At 34.2% G+C, this 14,977-nt stretch overlaps 5 protein-coding genes and 2 long non-coding RNA genes across 9 annotated transcripts; 2 read left to right on the top strand and 5 right to left on the bottom strand.

The window, feature by feature from the left end:
* Positions 1-6: 6 nt before the first annotated feature.
* On the bottom strand, positions 7-1,043 carry LOC126922944 (uncharacterized). Its single transcript, XM_050735914.1, has 2 exons — positions 849-1,043; positions 7-763 (listed from the first exon to the last, which is right to left on the bottom strand). Exons 1-2 carry the CDS (start codon positions 901-903, stop codon positions 117-119), a joined length of 702 nt encoding a protein of 233 aa, XP_050591871.1. The 5' UTR covers positions 904-1,043; the 3' UTR covers positions 7-116.
* A 60-nt stretch (positions 1,044-1,103) lies between these two features.
* Positions 1,104-2,342, bottom strand: LOC126922950 (proteasome subunit beta type-3). The gene is made up of 3 exons (XM_050735922.1): positions 2,202-2,342; positions 1,349-1,914; positions 1,104-1,266 (listed from the first exon to the last, which is right to left on the bottom strand). The coding sequence occupies exons 1-3, from the start codon at positions 2,202-2,204 to the stop codon at positions 1,218-1,220; spliced, it is 618 nt and encodes a 205-aa protein (XP_050591879.1). The 5' UTR covers positions 2,205-2,342; the 3' UTR covers positions 1,104-1,217.
* A 361-nt stretch (positions 2,343-2,703) lies between these two features.
* On the top strand, positions 2,704-6,860 carry LOC126922901 (cullin-2). Of its 2 annotated transcripts, none has more exons than XM_050735837.1 (8): positions 2,704-3,119; positions 3,731-3,924; positions 4,028-4,526; positions 4,608-4,787; positions 4,861-5,079; positions 5,157-5,327; positions 5,399-6,343; positions 6,418-6,860. In XM_050735837.1, the coding sequence occupies exons 2-8, from the start codon at positions 3,821-3,823 to the stop codon at positions 6,547-6,549; spliced, it is 2,250 nt and encodes a 749-aa protein (XP_050591794.1). In that variant the 5' UTR covers positions 2,704-3,119; positions 3,731-3,820; the 3' UTR covers positions 6,550-6,860. The 2 variants fall into 2 exon arrangements, with proteins under 2 accessions (XP_050591794.1, XP_050591793.1); XM_050735836.1 differs by having other exon boundaries at positions 2,705-3,119; positions 3,731-3,939.
* On the bottom strand, positions 6,720-8,727 carry LOC126922943 (homeobox protein ARX-like). The gene is made up of 3 exons (XM_050735913.1): positions 8,274-8,727; positions 7,697-7,899; positions 6,720-7,610 (listed from the first exon to the last, which is right to left on the bottom strand). The coding sequence occupies exons 1-3, from the start codon at positions 8,485-8,487 to the stop codon at positions 7,272-7,274; spliced, it is 756 nt and encodes a 251-aa protein (XP_050591870.1). The 5' UTR covers positions 8,488-8,727; the 3' UTR covers positions 6,720-7,271.
* Positions 8,728-9,008: 281 nt separating this feature from the next.
* Positions 9,009-10,262, bottom strand: LOC126922954 (retinal rod rhodopsin-sensitive cGMP 3',5'-cyclic phosphodiesterase subunit delta). 2 transcript variants are annotated; one of them, XM_050735929.1, is made up of 4 exons: positions 10,092-10,262; positions 9,865-9,927; positions 9,523-9,780; positions 9,009-9,444 (listed from the first exon to the last, which is right to left on the bottom strand). In XM_050735929.1, exons 1-4 carry the CDS (start codon positions 10,130-10,132, stop codon positions 9,363-9,365), a joined length of 444 nt encoding a protein of 147 aa, XP_050591886.1. In that variant the 5' UTR covers positions 10,133-10,262; the 3' UTR covers positions 9,009-9,362. The 2 variants fall into 2 exon arrangements, with proteins under 2 accessions (XP_050591886.1, XP_050591887.1); XM_050735930.1 differs by having other exon boundaries at positions 10,019-10,101.
* On the top strand, positions 10,139-10,699 carry LOC126922965 (uncharacterized). Its single transcript, XR_007713005.1, has 2 exons — positions 10,139-10,286; positions 10,485-10,699. It is a non-coding gene; the product is annotated as an uncharacterized LOC126922965 (long non-coding RNA).
* A 2,797-nt stretch (positions 10,700-13,496) lies between these two features.
* On the bottom strand, positions 13,497-14,172 carry LOC126922975 (uncharacterized). Its single transcript, XR_007713014.1, has 2 exons — positions 13,974-14,172; positions 13,497-13,884 (listed from the first exon to the last, which is right to left on the bottom strand). It is a non-coding gene; the product is annotated as an uncharacterized LOC126922975 (long non-coding RNA).
* Positions 14,173-14,977: the final 805 nt, after the last annotated feature.

Raw genomic sequence — 14,977 nt, 5'->3', positions numbered from 1 at the left:
ACACTCTTCAATGTTTAAACATTAAAAATTTATTTTGCATATCTACATAGTGTAGAGAACCAAAGTATATTATTTATTTCTATAGTGATAAACAATTATGGGTCTAATATATATATTTAATCAAGTGTTAAACGTGGTCTATTACGTTTCCTCATTCGTTCTTCTGTTTTTTCTTTTATGAATTTCCTAATCATGTCTTCAGGCAATATTTCACCTCTAAATGTTTTTGGTAATATTTCTTTATCCAAAATTGCAAGTCTTTCTTCAACATATTTTTTAGGATTGAACATGTGGGCTTCTTTAATTTTTGCAATTAATTCTGCTTGAAATACTTTTTCCTTTGTTACATTACGATTTGCTCTTATCTTCGCCCACACAAACTTCATTCTTTTACGTAGTTTCCTTCTTTTGTGTTTCTTCATCTTTTTTCTTCTAATTACTATTAAACGTACAGCTAATTTTTCTAAAATATTTTCTGTTGTAGGCAGTTCAAAAGATGTATTTGTTAATGGTAAATCCTGCTTAATAGGCTGTTTTATTAAAGGTTCTTCCATTGATGGTATATATCTTGATAATGGTATTTCATATATACTTTTTTTAGTAGTACTGTCTGGATTTCTAAAATCTATATCAAGTGTTTTTGGTATAAATCTAATATGCACGTTTGAAGGAGTTAATGCATTTTTATAAAAATTAGAAAAATGCAAGGTATTATTGCATCCTTTTAACACATGGGAAGAGTAATATCTCGCGATAATATTACCTAAAATAATCCATAGTTATGTTTTGTATTAGGTTATTTTCTCTGCAATATAAAATTTTATATGAAAATCATGTACTTTACATACTTTTTCCCTTTGTTGTTATTTGTCGAAATGCTGCACATAATCTGCTAACAGCCATTGTAATTCTTTTTTACATATTTTTATAAACAGAAGCAAAATTAAAATATTAATATTGTATGTATCAAGCTGAGGTACTGACCGATCCAGAACATAACCTCATTTATTTAAAAAAAAATATGGTGGCGTACACGTATAGAAGCTATTACCTATGTGGATAAAACAAGTAATTATAAATGCATAAAATAAGAAATAACAAAATTCAGATTTTACATTTTGTTTATTGAAAATGATTAATTTATTTAAACAATATATGTACTTCTTAATAAAAGATTTTATATTGGTATACAATACAAACATGTATTCAAAAGTATTTTAATCCATTCGTGTCTTAATAGTCCTGGTTGTAACTTTATCTTTTTCTCTGTAATTAAAAATTAATTAATATCTTAGTATCTTAAAATAAAAAAGAAAGGAAGAAAAACATAGAGATTAAAATAACCTACATTATGTAAACAATAGCACCCCAACCAGATATTGCATCTCTGTCACATGCATTTACCAATGCTTGACTGATTGTTTCAAAAAGATCATCTGGTTCCATATCTGGCTCAAAAAGTGATTCACACATTCCATATAGCTGCTCACTACATGTTCCGCCAACCACAAAATCATTTGATGGACTTATACATCCTATCAAATCCACATTACAAATAAATGGTTCATAAGTAACAGGACTTAATCCAGCAATGACGGGCTCTACAAAATAAGGTCCAAATCTTCTCTCGTATAATAAATTTGATACCATTGATGCAAATGTTTTAGGATGTATCTTTCTATTCTCCTTCAACTCATAGAGATTTAATCTAAATCTTAACTTTTCCATTACAGTTTGAGTATCAGTGGCAAGACCAGGAAGGCTAAGATATAAGTGAGATCCCATTTCAAAGATCTTTTGAAAATCACATGTTATGGTCTGTGCTTGAATACCAAATCTGCGATCAGCAGCTATTGCTACACAATTCTTGCCTTTCATTGCTATGATAGCTCCACCATTATAGGCTAAAATACTCTGAAAAGAATCACAAACAAATAAAATTGTGATAGTTAAATTTATCTTATTTTATAATTCATTTCAATTAATTCAAATTTTTAACTAACTAATAAAATAAAATTTCATTTATAACATAGTTATATCGCTTTAACATAGTCTATAAAACGTGCAATGTCATTAACGTATTTGACAGCAACATAACCTCTTTTTTACTTTATATTATTTTAAAATATTAGAGTATGACAGTAACCAACATTTTAAAAAATCGAAGAGATGTACCAAGAATTTAATATACGAAAAATTACCATTTTTAGAAGGTTCTGAAGAATTCACCAACAATTAAATGCGATATTACTTCAAAATCTACCCTGAAGGTCTATATTCGAAGCGCAACTTATGTCACGAAACATATAATGCATAGAACTTCGATTTTCTTTTTCGTTGTAAGTTATAAACATAAATTTACATAACTCATTTTGTTTAATGATCACTAATAACACATAATATTCGTATTTAGACCCATATTACATTTAATAGAATTTCTTGATATTATATACATATTTTCAAAAAATATGCGGGAAAAGTATCATCTTGAGTTTTTGATTCTCTAAAATTCAGTAATCTTTTACATAATTTTTGGATTGCATCGAGGTATATTAAACCTACTTAGGAGATGTTTTTATAACGGGAATAATGATCCTAAGTAAATAAAATGCAATATATTGCATAAATTTTTTATTTACATAAGAGCAATATGATGTATTCCTCTATTGAGATTGAGAGTAGAGCCTCTAGATAGTATATTCCATCATCCCCTCCAAGATCTCAGAAAGTCAAGATAAAAGGGGAAAACATGGCTCTGCAATGTTATTGAGAAATTCGAAGCTGTTTAATGTTTCGCATTTAATTCGTTGTCTATTGTAAAGGAGAAAGTTTTTATTTTTTGTGGGTTCAAAGTCCTTTTTTAAATAAACGTTTTATAAAAGTGATAGCCAGAATTAAAACCATAGGTGGAAAACGAACGAGGGCGAAAGAGAAAGAGAAAGAGAGAGAAAATGTGTTCGATCAAGACGAGTCATTGTAAATGCCATGAATTTTGCAACTGGGAATGATTTTCGAATTAACGAAAAGAAGAATTTTCATAGAATTTATCTTGATAGGAGTTAATATCAATTGGCAGTTGTATTCCGAAGAATACAGATCACTCTTCCGACAAGTTTTTGGTTAGTGGTTTCGATCAAAACCATCTGGATACAACCAGTCAGCTGTAAATTGCAACACGCGTTTACACGTGTATTTTATAGTTCGTTATAGTTCGATGATCAATTAAACATATCATTTGAATTTAACCATAATAAGGACTAATACGATACAATAGCAACACAAAATGATCGTTCTTAGTCCGCATTTGACGATAATTTACGAACGGTTCATATCTTTTGATACAAATATACAGGCGCTATTTTGAGTGCTGATTAACTCGATCTACTTCTAGAAAAGTGTTACAAGAAATAATTTGCTGGTCGTATGCATTGCGTCAAATACGATTGAATGAAAAATATTTCAGACGACCATGAAATAAAAGTGCACTCGCGATGTATTTTACTTTTATGTTATTTTTAAACCACTGATATACAAAACACTTGGACTAAGCCTTGTAGTTTCAGTCTTTGTATATAGTTAAAAGATTATTCTTGGAATATATTTTAAGTGTTTGGCTTTAATATTCTTTAATTCCGTGACTTTTAACATATACTTAATTAGTGCAAATCTCTTCTTATTTTTTTTCTGTTATTACTTAAGAAATTATAATCAATATATTATTTTTTTGTAGGTTTAGAAGTTTGATAATTATATTATAGAATTTATATAATTAGCTCTTTGGTATTATAAGTCTTTGATATTTTGTTGATTGTGTAAAAGAATGTCACTAAAGCCTAAACGAGTTGATTTTACTCAAACATGGGAAGCATTACAAGAGACTGTAAAATGTGTAATAACATTATCTTATGTTCCACGTGCAACATGGTATGATAGATTCAGGTACTTTATGATATCTTCTGATTATTTTCAGAGTATTAAAGTAGTTATATTTTGACATTGTGTATATGTTTTGTATATTTTGTTTCAGTGATGTGTATTCATTATGTGTGGCATATCCAGAACCACTTGCTGATCAATTGTATTATGAAACAAAAAGATTTCTAGACAATCATGTCTTCCAATTGTTAGCAAAAGTTCGTGCCCAAGGTGAATCTAATTTACTGCAGGCATATCATCAAGCCTGGACAGAATATTCGCAGGGCATTAATTACTTGCATTGCTTGTACTTATATTTGAATCAACAACATATTAAAAAACAGAAACTTTCGGAGGCAGAACTGATTTATGGGATGTCTTCCACTACAGTTGTTGATTGCCAAGAACAAATGGAAATAGGAGAGTTAGGTTTAGATATTTGGAAAACAAGAATGATTATGCCCTTAAGAAAACAGCTTGTCTCTCTATTGTTAGAAAACATTCATGCGGATAGAGTTGGTACATCTCCCACAGCAAATACAGAAGTTATTTGTGGTGTGATACAAAGTTTTGTTCGGGTTGAGGAATATAAAATGAAGGGACAATTAGATGTAAGGATTTCTATTATGCTATTTAGTTTTCTTTAGTGTAATATGTGCTTGCAAAACTTTATATAATGTGTCTTGCTTTAGATGTATCAAGAAATTTTTGAAACACCTTTTCTTGAGGCTAGTGGAGAATTTTATATGAGAGAAGCAATCGAATTACTTCAACAATCGGACGTAACCCATTACATGGAAAGAGTGACATGGCGACTCATGCAAGAGGAACTTCGTGCCCATAAGTTGCTTCATGCAAGCTCTGTGCCTAAAGTATATTTTTATATATTAAATATAATGTACGTTAAATTAAAGCGATCAATCGTTTAACAGTAATATATTGTAGGTAAGACAATGCTGTGAAGGAAAAATGATAGCCACGCATGTATCGTGGTTTCATTGGGAAGGAAAAAGGATGATAGAGTACGAACGTAAAAGAGATTTGAGCCTTTTGTATCCATTGTTAAGGCCATTACCTTCAGGTCTGACGGCACTTGTACAAAAATTTACTGAACACATTACTCAGCAAGGGTTACAAGCAATTAGCTCTTTACAAGAAGAAAATGTAAGAAATATGACAATACTAAATGTAATTTTATTTTCTATGAAATTGTTTTATTATTTGATAACTACATAATATAGATACACACACAATTCGTGGAAATCATGTTGGATGTGCATCGTAAATATTCGGAATTGATTAAAGAAGTGTTCAGAGGCGATCAAGCTTTCGTAACTGCTCTCGATAAAGCATGTTCGATTGTCATGAATCATAGGCCTGCTCCACGGCAACCAGCTAGAGCACCTGAGCTAGTAAGTATTTTAAGTAGTGGTATTTCAACGCAATTTGTTTAATTTTTTTAATTTGTAATATTTCAATTTAGTTCGCTAAATATTGCGATTCTCTGTTAAAAAAATCTGCGAAGACGGCATCGGAGGGAGAAGTTGAAGAAAAACTAGCACATTGTATTACCGTGTTCAAATACATCGATGATAAGGATGTTTTTCAGAAGTTTTACGCACGAATGTTAGCGAAGAGATTAATACACCAACAATCGCAATCGATGGATGCCGAAGAATCAATGATTGATCGTTTAAAACAAGCTTGCGGTTATGAATTTACGAATAAATTACATCGAATGTTCACCGATATGTCAGTTTCAGCAGACTTAAATGCTAAGTTTACAACGAGCTTACGAGAAGGAGATAGAGAAAATCAATTAGGCATTGGTTTTGTAGTATATGTGTTACAAGCAGGAGCTTGGCCATTGGGTTTACCACCATCTTCAGGACCATTCGATATTCCTCAGCAATTAGAAAAGTCTATACAAGCATTCGAAACTTTTTATCACGCGCAATTTAATGGGCGAAAACTCACTTGGTTACATCACCTTTGTCAAGGCGAACTCAAGTTCAATTACTTAAAGAAACCTTATTTGGTAACTGTACAAACGTACCAAATGGCACTGCTGCTCCTTTTCGAGCATTGTGATTCGATACAGTGTAGAGAAGCCGCTGCATCATTACATTTATCGCATGATCAATTAGTTAAACATGCGACCAGTTTGGTTGATTGTAAAATTTTGAAAAAATCAACAGATGGAGAATTAGATGAAGATACGACTTTGACGCTCAATTTCGATTATTATAATAAAAGAACGAAATTTCGTATAACTGGTACGTTGCAACGGGATGTACCGAACGAGTGTCACGATGTCGAAACTACACATCGTAGCGTCGACGATGACAGAAAATTGTACCTGCAAGCTGCTATAGTTCGTATTATGAAGAGTCGTAAGGTTTTGAGACACAATCAACTCGTGCAAGAGGTGAGTTTTATTTTGACATGATACATGGGAGCTATCTAAACACGATGTAACTGAACGTACTAATACGATTCCAGGTACTAAGTCAATCTAAGGTTACATTTGCACCATCAATCAGCATGATCAAAAAATGTATTGAAGCTCTTATAGATAAGCAATATATCGAACGTACGCCAAATAATGCAGATGAGTATTCGTACGTTGCATGATTTTATTGTACCATTTGACACAATCATTAATTTATTTCATTCAGGGTGCTTTGTGATCGTTTATAATACAATAATTTTTACTAATGTTTTAGTAAAACGATCGATTATTCTAAATTTTATCTGATCGGATACATCTTTATAGAAATGAACAATACTTTTTCGAATGATAATGCCCAAATTAAATCTAAGATTTAAAAGATCAAAAAAAGCATCCTGAATTGCTTTCTTGCTCCTAAATCAATTGATTAATAACTTAGTTTATTCAATGACTTATAATATATGTGCACGGAATAAAGATGATTACTATTTTATGCTGGAACAATTTCATTGGTTTCCCAAGAATAAAAATTTAATTTCTGATTTTGATATAACGTACAATTATTACTACTCGTGTTGAGATTCATTGAATCTATACGAAGAATAAATCTATATATTTTTACAAAATTATGTAACAATATTCCAAGCATATTTGAATTTTAATTTTTATATCGTTTCTTATAATAAGTCTCTGGTCCCTCATCTCGAAATTATAACATACCAGTTAAAACTGGTAGTAATGTACATGACACTTTTAATGGCCATATATTGCACGATACATGGTGAGATTTAAGTGACATTGCAAAGAATTGTTTGCATCAAACACTTTGCTCTTTAAAAATGTTACATAATATAAGGAATGTTATTAATCAGTTCCACTACAGCATAGATTTGGATTGGTACTATTAGGAACGTGGAGCTTTTAGTTGTAACAGTTCTGGATCCAGCAAAGGATTGTCGTCTGCCTCTGATTCTAATGGCTTATTCATACTATTAACCACAAGAGGTGATGTAGTGGCTGTGTTATTATATGGTGAAAACCCTGCCCATTCCATGCCAAGATATATAGGTGGTGGGCTACCCAATGGTGGTTCCAGTAACAAATGATCTGATTGTTGCTGCTGTTGCTGCTGTTGTTGTACTTCTTGACATTCAGAAGGTGGCATATGCGAGGTCAAGTGAGTGGTTACTTTACATTGTTTTTCTTGTTTTCGCCACTTTGCTCTTCTGTTTTGAAACCATACCTATATGGCATAAGCAAATTGTTGAATCTGATTAATAATTATCAATTGCATTTTCTGAAGCAATAGAATACATGGCTATTATATACCTGTACTCTTGCTTCTGTCAATTGGATACGTAGAGCAAGCTCTTCTCTAAAAAATACATCAGGATAATGTGTCTTCTGAAACGCTCTTTCTAATTCTTCTAATTGAAAGTTTGTAAATGTGGTGCGGTATCTCCGCTGTTTCCTTTTTCCAACTCCAGTTGATTGTCTATCCTCGCTTCCCGGACTTGGTGAAAAGTCATACGCTACAAAAGTTTATCGTTTTTCCCAACATTATTATACTTGATAAACTTTGTGTGAAATTAAGCGTATAATATCGCGGATTTAATGTAATTGTTTCATCTTCAACCGAAGTACAGTCGGTGCGAAACATTACGGAAATTAATAAATTGATTCGGGGATTCACACGCTGCTTCCTCATTGCACTTAATCATGTTGAATGGCGTAAAATGATTCATAACTGTTAAACTGATTACCACTAACTCTATTTAAAACAAGGGCTGCCGATTCGCTTAATGCATTTAGCAATAATTTAATTGAGGACTGCCCCAACTTACGAGTCGACAGGTAGAGAGTGGCAGTTAATTAAATCAGGTCTGGGGTGGCAGGGTGCACTTACAGAATTTTGTAGGAAAGCAAACTGAGGAAGATTGAGCGCCTATCAGACCAGCCAGAGCAGTCGACTGTAGATCTCCTCCGGGGTTGATCTCGTCTGGTGCTCCAGCGGAAGCGACGATCGCTCCAGTGGATACTAGAGGATCACGCGGTGCACCCACCAAAAACAGTTGTCTACTATTTTCGTTTGCACTTTCGTCTTCTTCCTTTAAATCCATTGCAATATTTAGCTTCCGTTGTTTAATTAGTCAAACACAGAATAGACGAGACAGACGTTACACCGAATGAAAGATAGACTAATGGTAATTGAATCACTACCAGGTTGAGAAGTTCGTGTGGGTACCACAGCGACTCCGCAACTCTGCTATTTCTTTTCTCTTTTCCTCCTTTTTTTCCTTACACCTGTACGACGTAGATAGGGTAGGGGATAGAGTATATTCAACATGAACTCCCTCAAGAGGGGTAGTGAAGCCTCAAAAATGTATTGCTTATACACCACGAATCAATAGCATGAATGTACACTAGAAAAACGGTATATCTAGTTTTCCCCATGTCATCATTAATTATTTTGTGAGAGATTGATATTCGCACGATCGTATATTATCATCGATCTTTCGGTATTAATCATAAGAGATTATTTTGAAAGCGTTTTACATTTACGAAATATTTAGTTACGATTCTTATTTTATGATAAGGAATAAGAGGAGAAGATTAGAATGTACTATTGAAGACACAAAGCTTTTATACATCTTTTTATTAGAACAGTGTAGTGTATTACAATATGTACAAAATCTGCTACATCCATTTATACTTAAATAAAGGTGTATTGTGCCTTAAAAGTGCACATCTCAAGTATTACTATAGTAACACTTTTTTGGCTTATATAAAACTGAAATATAGTGCCATTTGGTTTACTCATGAAAATGTGAGAAAATATATTTAGCACAGTGCATATCACAGTAGGTGCATGAAGTAAAATGTTCAATATGAACTTTGTTTAAGATTATTATCATCTTCAGTATTCCATCTCATGTGTGCATGTTGAAACACATTAGTTGGACCCACGTCATATCATTAAAGTAAAATAGAACATTTAGACGTAAAAAAGGCGAACCTTACTGGTAGAGACTAATAGATCATCGTCGAAAAATTTTGTCTCTATCACAACATTCCCACTGAATATGGATAAGAAAGGACCAATTATAAATAAACGATGTCGAAACAGAAAATTATAACAATAACATTATACTTACTTTAAGATATTAGCAGGCATCATTTGACTTTCTGGAGCAGCTTGAATTAAACTTTGCCACGTATTAGTACTGTTAGGTATAACAAATCCAAATTCAAAGAACCATTCCTCTAAGCATCTACCTTTAAACAACACTTTCTGTTCTAACCTAAACCTTTCCATTGGTTCTGCAGAACTAAAATTAATTTCTCGTGATATTGCACGACACTTTAGAATTCTTTTAGGTACTCTTGCTTCATGTTCGACCTCAGGTACAGACCTTTATACAACCAATTCTATTGTTAATACGAAGATCTTATCATTGTAACGTTATCAGAAATCGTATAGGTTATGATCTACTTACAAATCTTCGTTACCTTGCCATAATATTTTGCCATTATCAGCATCTCGTAAATTCATCCAATTTCTGTAACAAATAACAGTTAAGGAACGTAATACTGTATGCAAATTAATATCATAAAATAGGTAAGGTTAATTTCATCATAGTTAACTTTAACCTATAAATTGTCACGTTTATATGCGATTCGTTCGCAACAGGTATATAATTTTGTTACACGAGAAAAAGGATACACCTGAAAGCCTTTAAGTATATCTTCGCCTCGGGAAGGCATAATTAATTACAATCAAAGCGAAATACTCTTATTTCGTGACTATGTAAATGAATCACGTCCATTCAGCCGTTATCGATTCTTTGTACTGTTGGTTTATAAGTAGAAAGTAGCCGTTGGTCATGTCGGCTAATTTCAGGGATTATTGTTAATACAGGTAAGTTAATTAATACAAATGACTATTAACAAAATCCATATATGTATACATATGTATGTATTTGCAAGTTAGATAATGTAAATGATAGATGGAATAAATGGGATACAGTATAATGCGTTATATCTTATAATATATGTATTCTTGACTTATTACGATTTAAATTGTTTATAACATGTACGAATATCTTGTGATATATAGATGCTGATAGTTTATGAATACAAGAATTGATTAGACAATACGAGGATTAAAATATTACTTTAATAATAATCAATAAATAGGAAAATGTTTTCAAATGCAAAAAAGGTGAAGACACCAGCGTAACGTGCTTTCACCTTCAATCAAAAATGAAGAAAGATGAAAGGACTCGTCTAAAGAATCAACGAAATTATAAATAAATTTTCAATCAACTATTATTTAAGCATTGTCTGTATATTTGTATTAAGCACTTTTATACATCATTTTTAAGCGAATTATATATTGTCTAATTGAATGTATTTCACCGTGTAATCTTATTAAAAAGATAATTATAATTAATAATAAATTATTGTAAATGAATCTATAAGAATATTATATTATATAGACTAGTAATTACGAAAAAATATTGCAAAATTTTTGAAATATTGAACACGGCTTGTCCAAAGCACGTTTCAGAACGCATAGCCCAATTTTTGTCTTTGGACATGCCACGTTGTACCATCTATCTGTAAACGCTTCAAGTTTCAGTTCCTTTATCACCTCATAGATGGTGAAACGTGGTATATCCGAAAACAAAAGTCGGGCTCTGTGTCCTTAAACTTACGTTGGACAAGTCATGTTTTGCCATCTGTGAAAGAGAGGAGGAACTGAAACTTGGAGTGTTTACGGTAGATGGTCGCACTTGCTTGGTCGAAGGGAATTGTCGTGCAATTGTACAAGGAGAGACATGTATCGTGTATAACAGACAAAGAGGGCACTACTGTTGGATAAGGACAGTAATAATGTCGTGTGACAAACAAAGATCGCACTATTGTGCAACAAGGAGTTATAATGAAATTTTTCCCTCTTTTTCACCGTGATAATGTTTGGGCTTCTACGAACCGGTTAAATTTTCATACTCAATAGATGATATCGTTTTCTAATTGAAGCCCCGACTTGCGTCCGTCGTATCGTTTGAGCTCGGAGATGCAATACGAAAGGATTGAATTTTCTCTTTGCAAATATTCTGACCGCACTCGTATCGTTAATTAAGCAGAACTGTGTTTCCCTAAGTTCATATTAGAGCATCGCCCCTCTGGCATTAGCGAGAAAATAAGTAAATTACATTCATCTGTCGTTCTACACCATTGAAATGTTTCGATAAACGTTTTGTCACGGGTAACGAATTATTAATAATAATAACAATCGCATTGTTAATGCAACGATTAGATGACCCATCCATCGATTATAGAGTAACGTCTGTTCAATCTACGAATCATTCATTAGTTATTCGATTTCCTTTAATTAATTCTTGTATCTTACTGTCAAGAGTGAATAAAATACGGAATTACAATAAAATAGATACGGAATTAATTACGTAATGACGTAATTAGTGCCGCGATTGTTGTCCTCTAAACGATTCGACCATTTGTGGTATGTTTAACGTTATTTTGTTCGCGAACCTGCCACGTATCGAATAGTTCGTTTAAAATTTCAGGATTGGAAGCTTTGTAACAAGAGGATGCGCCGACAGCCGGTTGTTACCATATTCATTTGTATTTCATAAGGCCTTTCATTTTTCTTTCTCTTCGAGGGCTTGTTTTACAACGCCACGTTGTTTGTCTCGGTCCAGTCATTAACCATCTGTTTTTAAATAATACACAAGCTGCTCGACTATCCATTCTTAATCTTACTCCTTTCATAAGCAATCCCTCTCACTATAATTTTTCACAACCCCTTTTAATACTATTTTTCACGAAAGCAAGCAAGATAAATCGAGAAGAATAATGGTTTGACAATTTCAAACGGAATAAAGTGGAAAGTAAAATTAAAATGTGTAGACACAGGCCTTACAGTTACCTATACTCGCTGAATAATAAATTCTGTTCGTGTTTTCTCAAACAAGTGCATCGAGTTCGTAGTAATAATAATAATAAAAAAAAAAAAAAAAAAATGATCTTAATTAGCTGTTAAGCCTACAACCGAGTCGTTAAAAGTTAGTAACTTTACGTAAAATCTATCGACACGATCAAGCAGTCGCATAATTATCTCATTGCGTGAGAAAATTCATGAAAAATATCGGATACGCGTGTCCTTAACGTTTCAATTAATTTTCATATTTTCCGCAACGCGTACTTCGGCGATAGGCGAACGATTTTCTCCCTTGACCTAAAATTGAACGAAAACTTATTCGATTTTCCACAGAAAAATGGCTCGAGTGGACGAAAGAACGCATTGTGTGGCAAGTTTCTATAGAATTTCCATAGAAAATAACGCATTGTCCTGGATTTAACCACCGTGGCGTGATAACCGCCTCTCCTGTTAAAACGTTCCTGGCAACCCTCTGCGAATAGTTTCACTGCGACTTCGTGTAAAAATTGAAATTCGAGGAGAAGCGACGCAGCAAGTGTCGCGGCCAGTTTCTGCTGCAATTTAATTCGTATCGCGGAGATACAAGTTGGCGAGAGAATAGAAATCTGGTCGTTGTGTCCGCAATAGTTTTGGTAGATCGGCGTTAATCAAAGTAGAAATCGAAGGAAACTGTCCTCTCGTGGAAATTTTCTAATTCGTCAACCTGGCTTTTCCTTAATTCTCCTTTGATGCTGGCACGGTGATACGAGATGCTGCTCTTCTCGTTCGTTTTATCGTTCCAATTGTTAAGCTGGCGAGCTGGCAGCACAACTACGAATTTTTAATACACCCTATATATATATATGTCGGGTTTTCGTTAGGATTTCGGGCGCGCGATAATTCTTCAGTAGCATTAGCCATCGCGATGTTCAACGAAGATTCTATTTACACGAATAAATATGTCTTTACAAAGTTCAACGAATAATTAGTATAACGAATCCACGGTCAACGGGAAAACTCCTTGTACATTAGAATATATTTTGTAGCACGCAGACAGGTTAACTCAGACGCTAGGTTACTTTCTGTTGAGGTTATTAGATGTATAAAGAGAGAAAACGCGTGGATAAAGTGTAAGGTGCAATATATGTAGTATCTAAATGGGTCTTTAGAGGAAAGGACAAGTAATGATGTTTTGATTTAATAAATAATATTCGAAGCAACGAAATGATTACAATGCTGTCGTACGTCTTATTCTCATACGCGGCTTTCGACTTCCCGATTCACACTCTCTGGCTTCTGCACTCGCTCGCTCTCGCTTCTCAATTCACACTGTACCGCCTTTTGCATCCGTTCTCTCCGGCTTCTCAACTAACACTGTCTTTAGCGTCTCTTTGTCTTTTCCCGTCCTATCGGACACGTGTCCCGAAACGCCCGTGGCCAGGGTCACACAGGCCCTTTCCACGAAACTATCCACTCGAAAGGACCGACGATACATTGATGTACCCGACGATGCCGCGGCTCTCGCCATTTTGTTTACGGTTCGGCCGATATCTTAGGCCTTTTGTCCACGATACTATATATATATTTAATTTAATAGAGAAGTGTAATAATAAGTAGGAATACAATTTGAGCTGGTCCAGATCCGCACGCTAGCAGTGTTACCTTATAACTGAAAACCCCGAAGCCAAATAGTTGTCTATTGTTTATGGTCTGCCTTCATGCTTGTCTTTTGTCTATATGCTGTCGATGGCTCCAGCGCTTGAGAAAACTGAAAAGACCAGATGTGCAGTTTTCGTAGAAGTGACCACTTCACACTGACTGCCAAGACGATAACAGTAAACTCTGCAAGGTGATTGCAAAATAAAAGTGTGGCGACACTCGACCTCGGAAATTTCCAACGGTTTCGCGGCACAAGGCGCTTTATCTTAAAAGCGCTATGCCGACGAGCCTTAGGTGTCATCGATATCCCTACGGCTCCTTCGCCGAATTTTTGGGAGACCGCACACGTGGCGGTCGTCGCGGACCTCTAACAAACGCGCGCGATATCGATGGCTAACAAAGAAATGAATCAGCGTGGCTTTTGAATCAAAGAGATTCAGTCTGCCCCGAGCTGCGAAGTGCGAAGGATTACGTGAAACGAGCGCTCTACTTCCTATAACCTGCGTCAAGCATTGATCGTTACCAAGCGTTGCTAACTGTTAATTGTTAACTGTTACTTGTGTTAATTGCTGTTTGTTGCTAGTTGTTATTGGATGTCAGTTGTTAAGTTAATAAACGTTTTTTGTTGAAACATCTGAGCATTACTTCTACACCTATCACGACATACCACTTCAAAAGACAGATACGGTTACATTTGTCAATTACATATTGATGGGGAATATCAACAAAATTCCAAGCGCCGTTACTAGGCAGTCCCGCGTAAAACCAACATTGCTCCTGACCGGGGCTTGATTGTTAATACAGCGTGTCCCTTGTCACGTAAAAAATAACTCTCGTGGTGATGTATATAAAAACTTTATTTCTCAAGAGTCGAAGGCCCTTGAGTACCAATATTACAATGCACCAGTATCGGCTTATGATTCAGACTGGCTCGGCCGTCATTATTCGGAGTCTAAATACTAAGCAGGAACAATGAAAATGATGGAGGGGATATTGTTCCTGGAAGT

The sequence above is a fragment of the Bombus affinis genome, chromosome 13 (genome assembly GCF_024516045.1).
Source record: "Bombus affinis isolate iyBomAffi1 chromosome 13, iyBomAffi1.2, whole genome shotgun sequence".
NCBI lineage: Eukaryota > Metazoa > Arthropoda > Insecta > Hymenoptera > Apidae > Bombus > Bombus affinis.
This window is presented reverse-complemented; position numbering and strand designations above follow the sequence as displayed.

What these genes read in the sequence shown, in the direction of transcription:
- LOC126922944 (XM_050735914.1), bottom strand. Translation starts at nt 903, where the DNA reads ATGGCTGTTAGCAGATTATGTGCAGCATTTCGACAAATAACAACAAAG. An exon ending in AATAACAACAAAGGGAAAAA is followed by an intron (nt 764 to 848) that starts GTATGTAAAGTA and finishes GGATTATTTTAG; the next exon opens with GTAATATTATCGCGAGATAT.
- LOC126922950 (XM_050735922.1), bottom strand. An exon ending in GGTGCTATTGTTTACATAAT is followed by an intron (nt 1,267 to 1,348) that starts GTAGGTTATTTT and finishes TTTTAATTACAG; the next exon opens with AGAAAAAGATAAAGTTACAA.
- LOC126922901 (XM_050735836.1), top strand. Translation starts at nt 3,821, where the DNA reads ATGTCACTAAAGCCTAAACGAGTTGATTTTACTCAAACATGGGAAGCA. An exon ending in AAATGAAGGGACAATTAGAT is followed by an intron (nt 4,527 to 4,607) that starts GTAAGGATTTCT and finishes GTCTTGCTTTAG; the next exon opens with ATGTATCAAGAAATTTTTGA. An exon ending in GCTCTTTACAAGAAGAAAAT is followed by an intron (nt 5,080 to 5,156) that starts GTAAGAAATATG and finishes TACATAATATAG; the next exon opens with ATACACACACAATTCGTGGA.
- LOC126922943 (XM_050735913.1), bottom strand. Translation starts at nt 8,487, where the DNA reads ATGGATTTAAAGGAAGAAGACGAAAGTGCAAACGAAAATAGTAGACAA. An exon ending in TTGCTTTCCTACAAAATTCT is followed by an intron (nt 7,900 to 8,273) that starts GTAAGTGCACCC and finishes AAACTTTTGTAG; the next exon opens with CGTATGACTTTTCACCAAGT. An exon ending in TGACAGAAGCAAGAGTACAG is followed by an intron (nt 7,611 to 7,696) that starts GTATATAATAGC and finishes TATGCCATATAG; the next exon opens with GTATGGTTTCAAAACAGAAG.
- LOC126922954 (XM_050735929.1), bottom strand. Translation starts at nt 10,132, where the DNA reads ATGCCTTCCCGAGGCGAAGATATACTTAAAGGCTTTCAGGT. An exon ending in TGGCAAGGTAACGAAGATTT is followed by an intron (nt 9,781 to 9,864) that starts GTAAGTAGATCA and finishes GGTTGTATAAAG; the next exon opens with GTCTGTACCTGAGGTCGAAC. An exon ending in ATGCCTGCTAATATCTTAAA is followed by an intron (nt 9,445 to 9,522) that starts GTAAGTATAATG and finishes ATCCATATTCAG; the next exon opens with TGGGAATGTTGTGATAGAGA.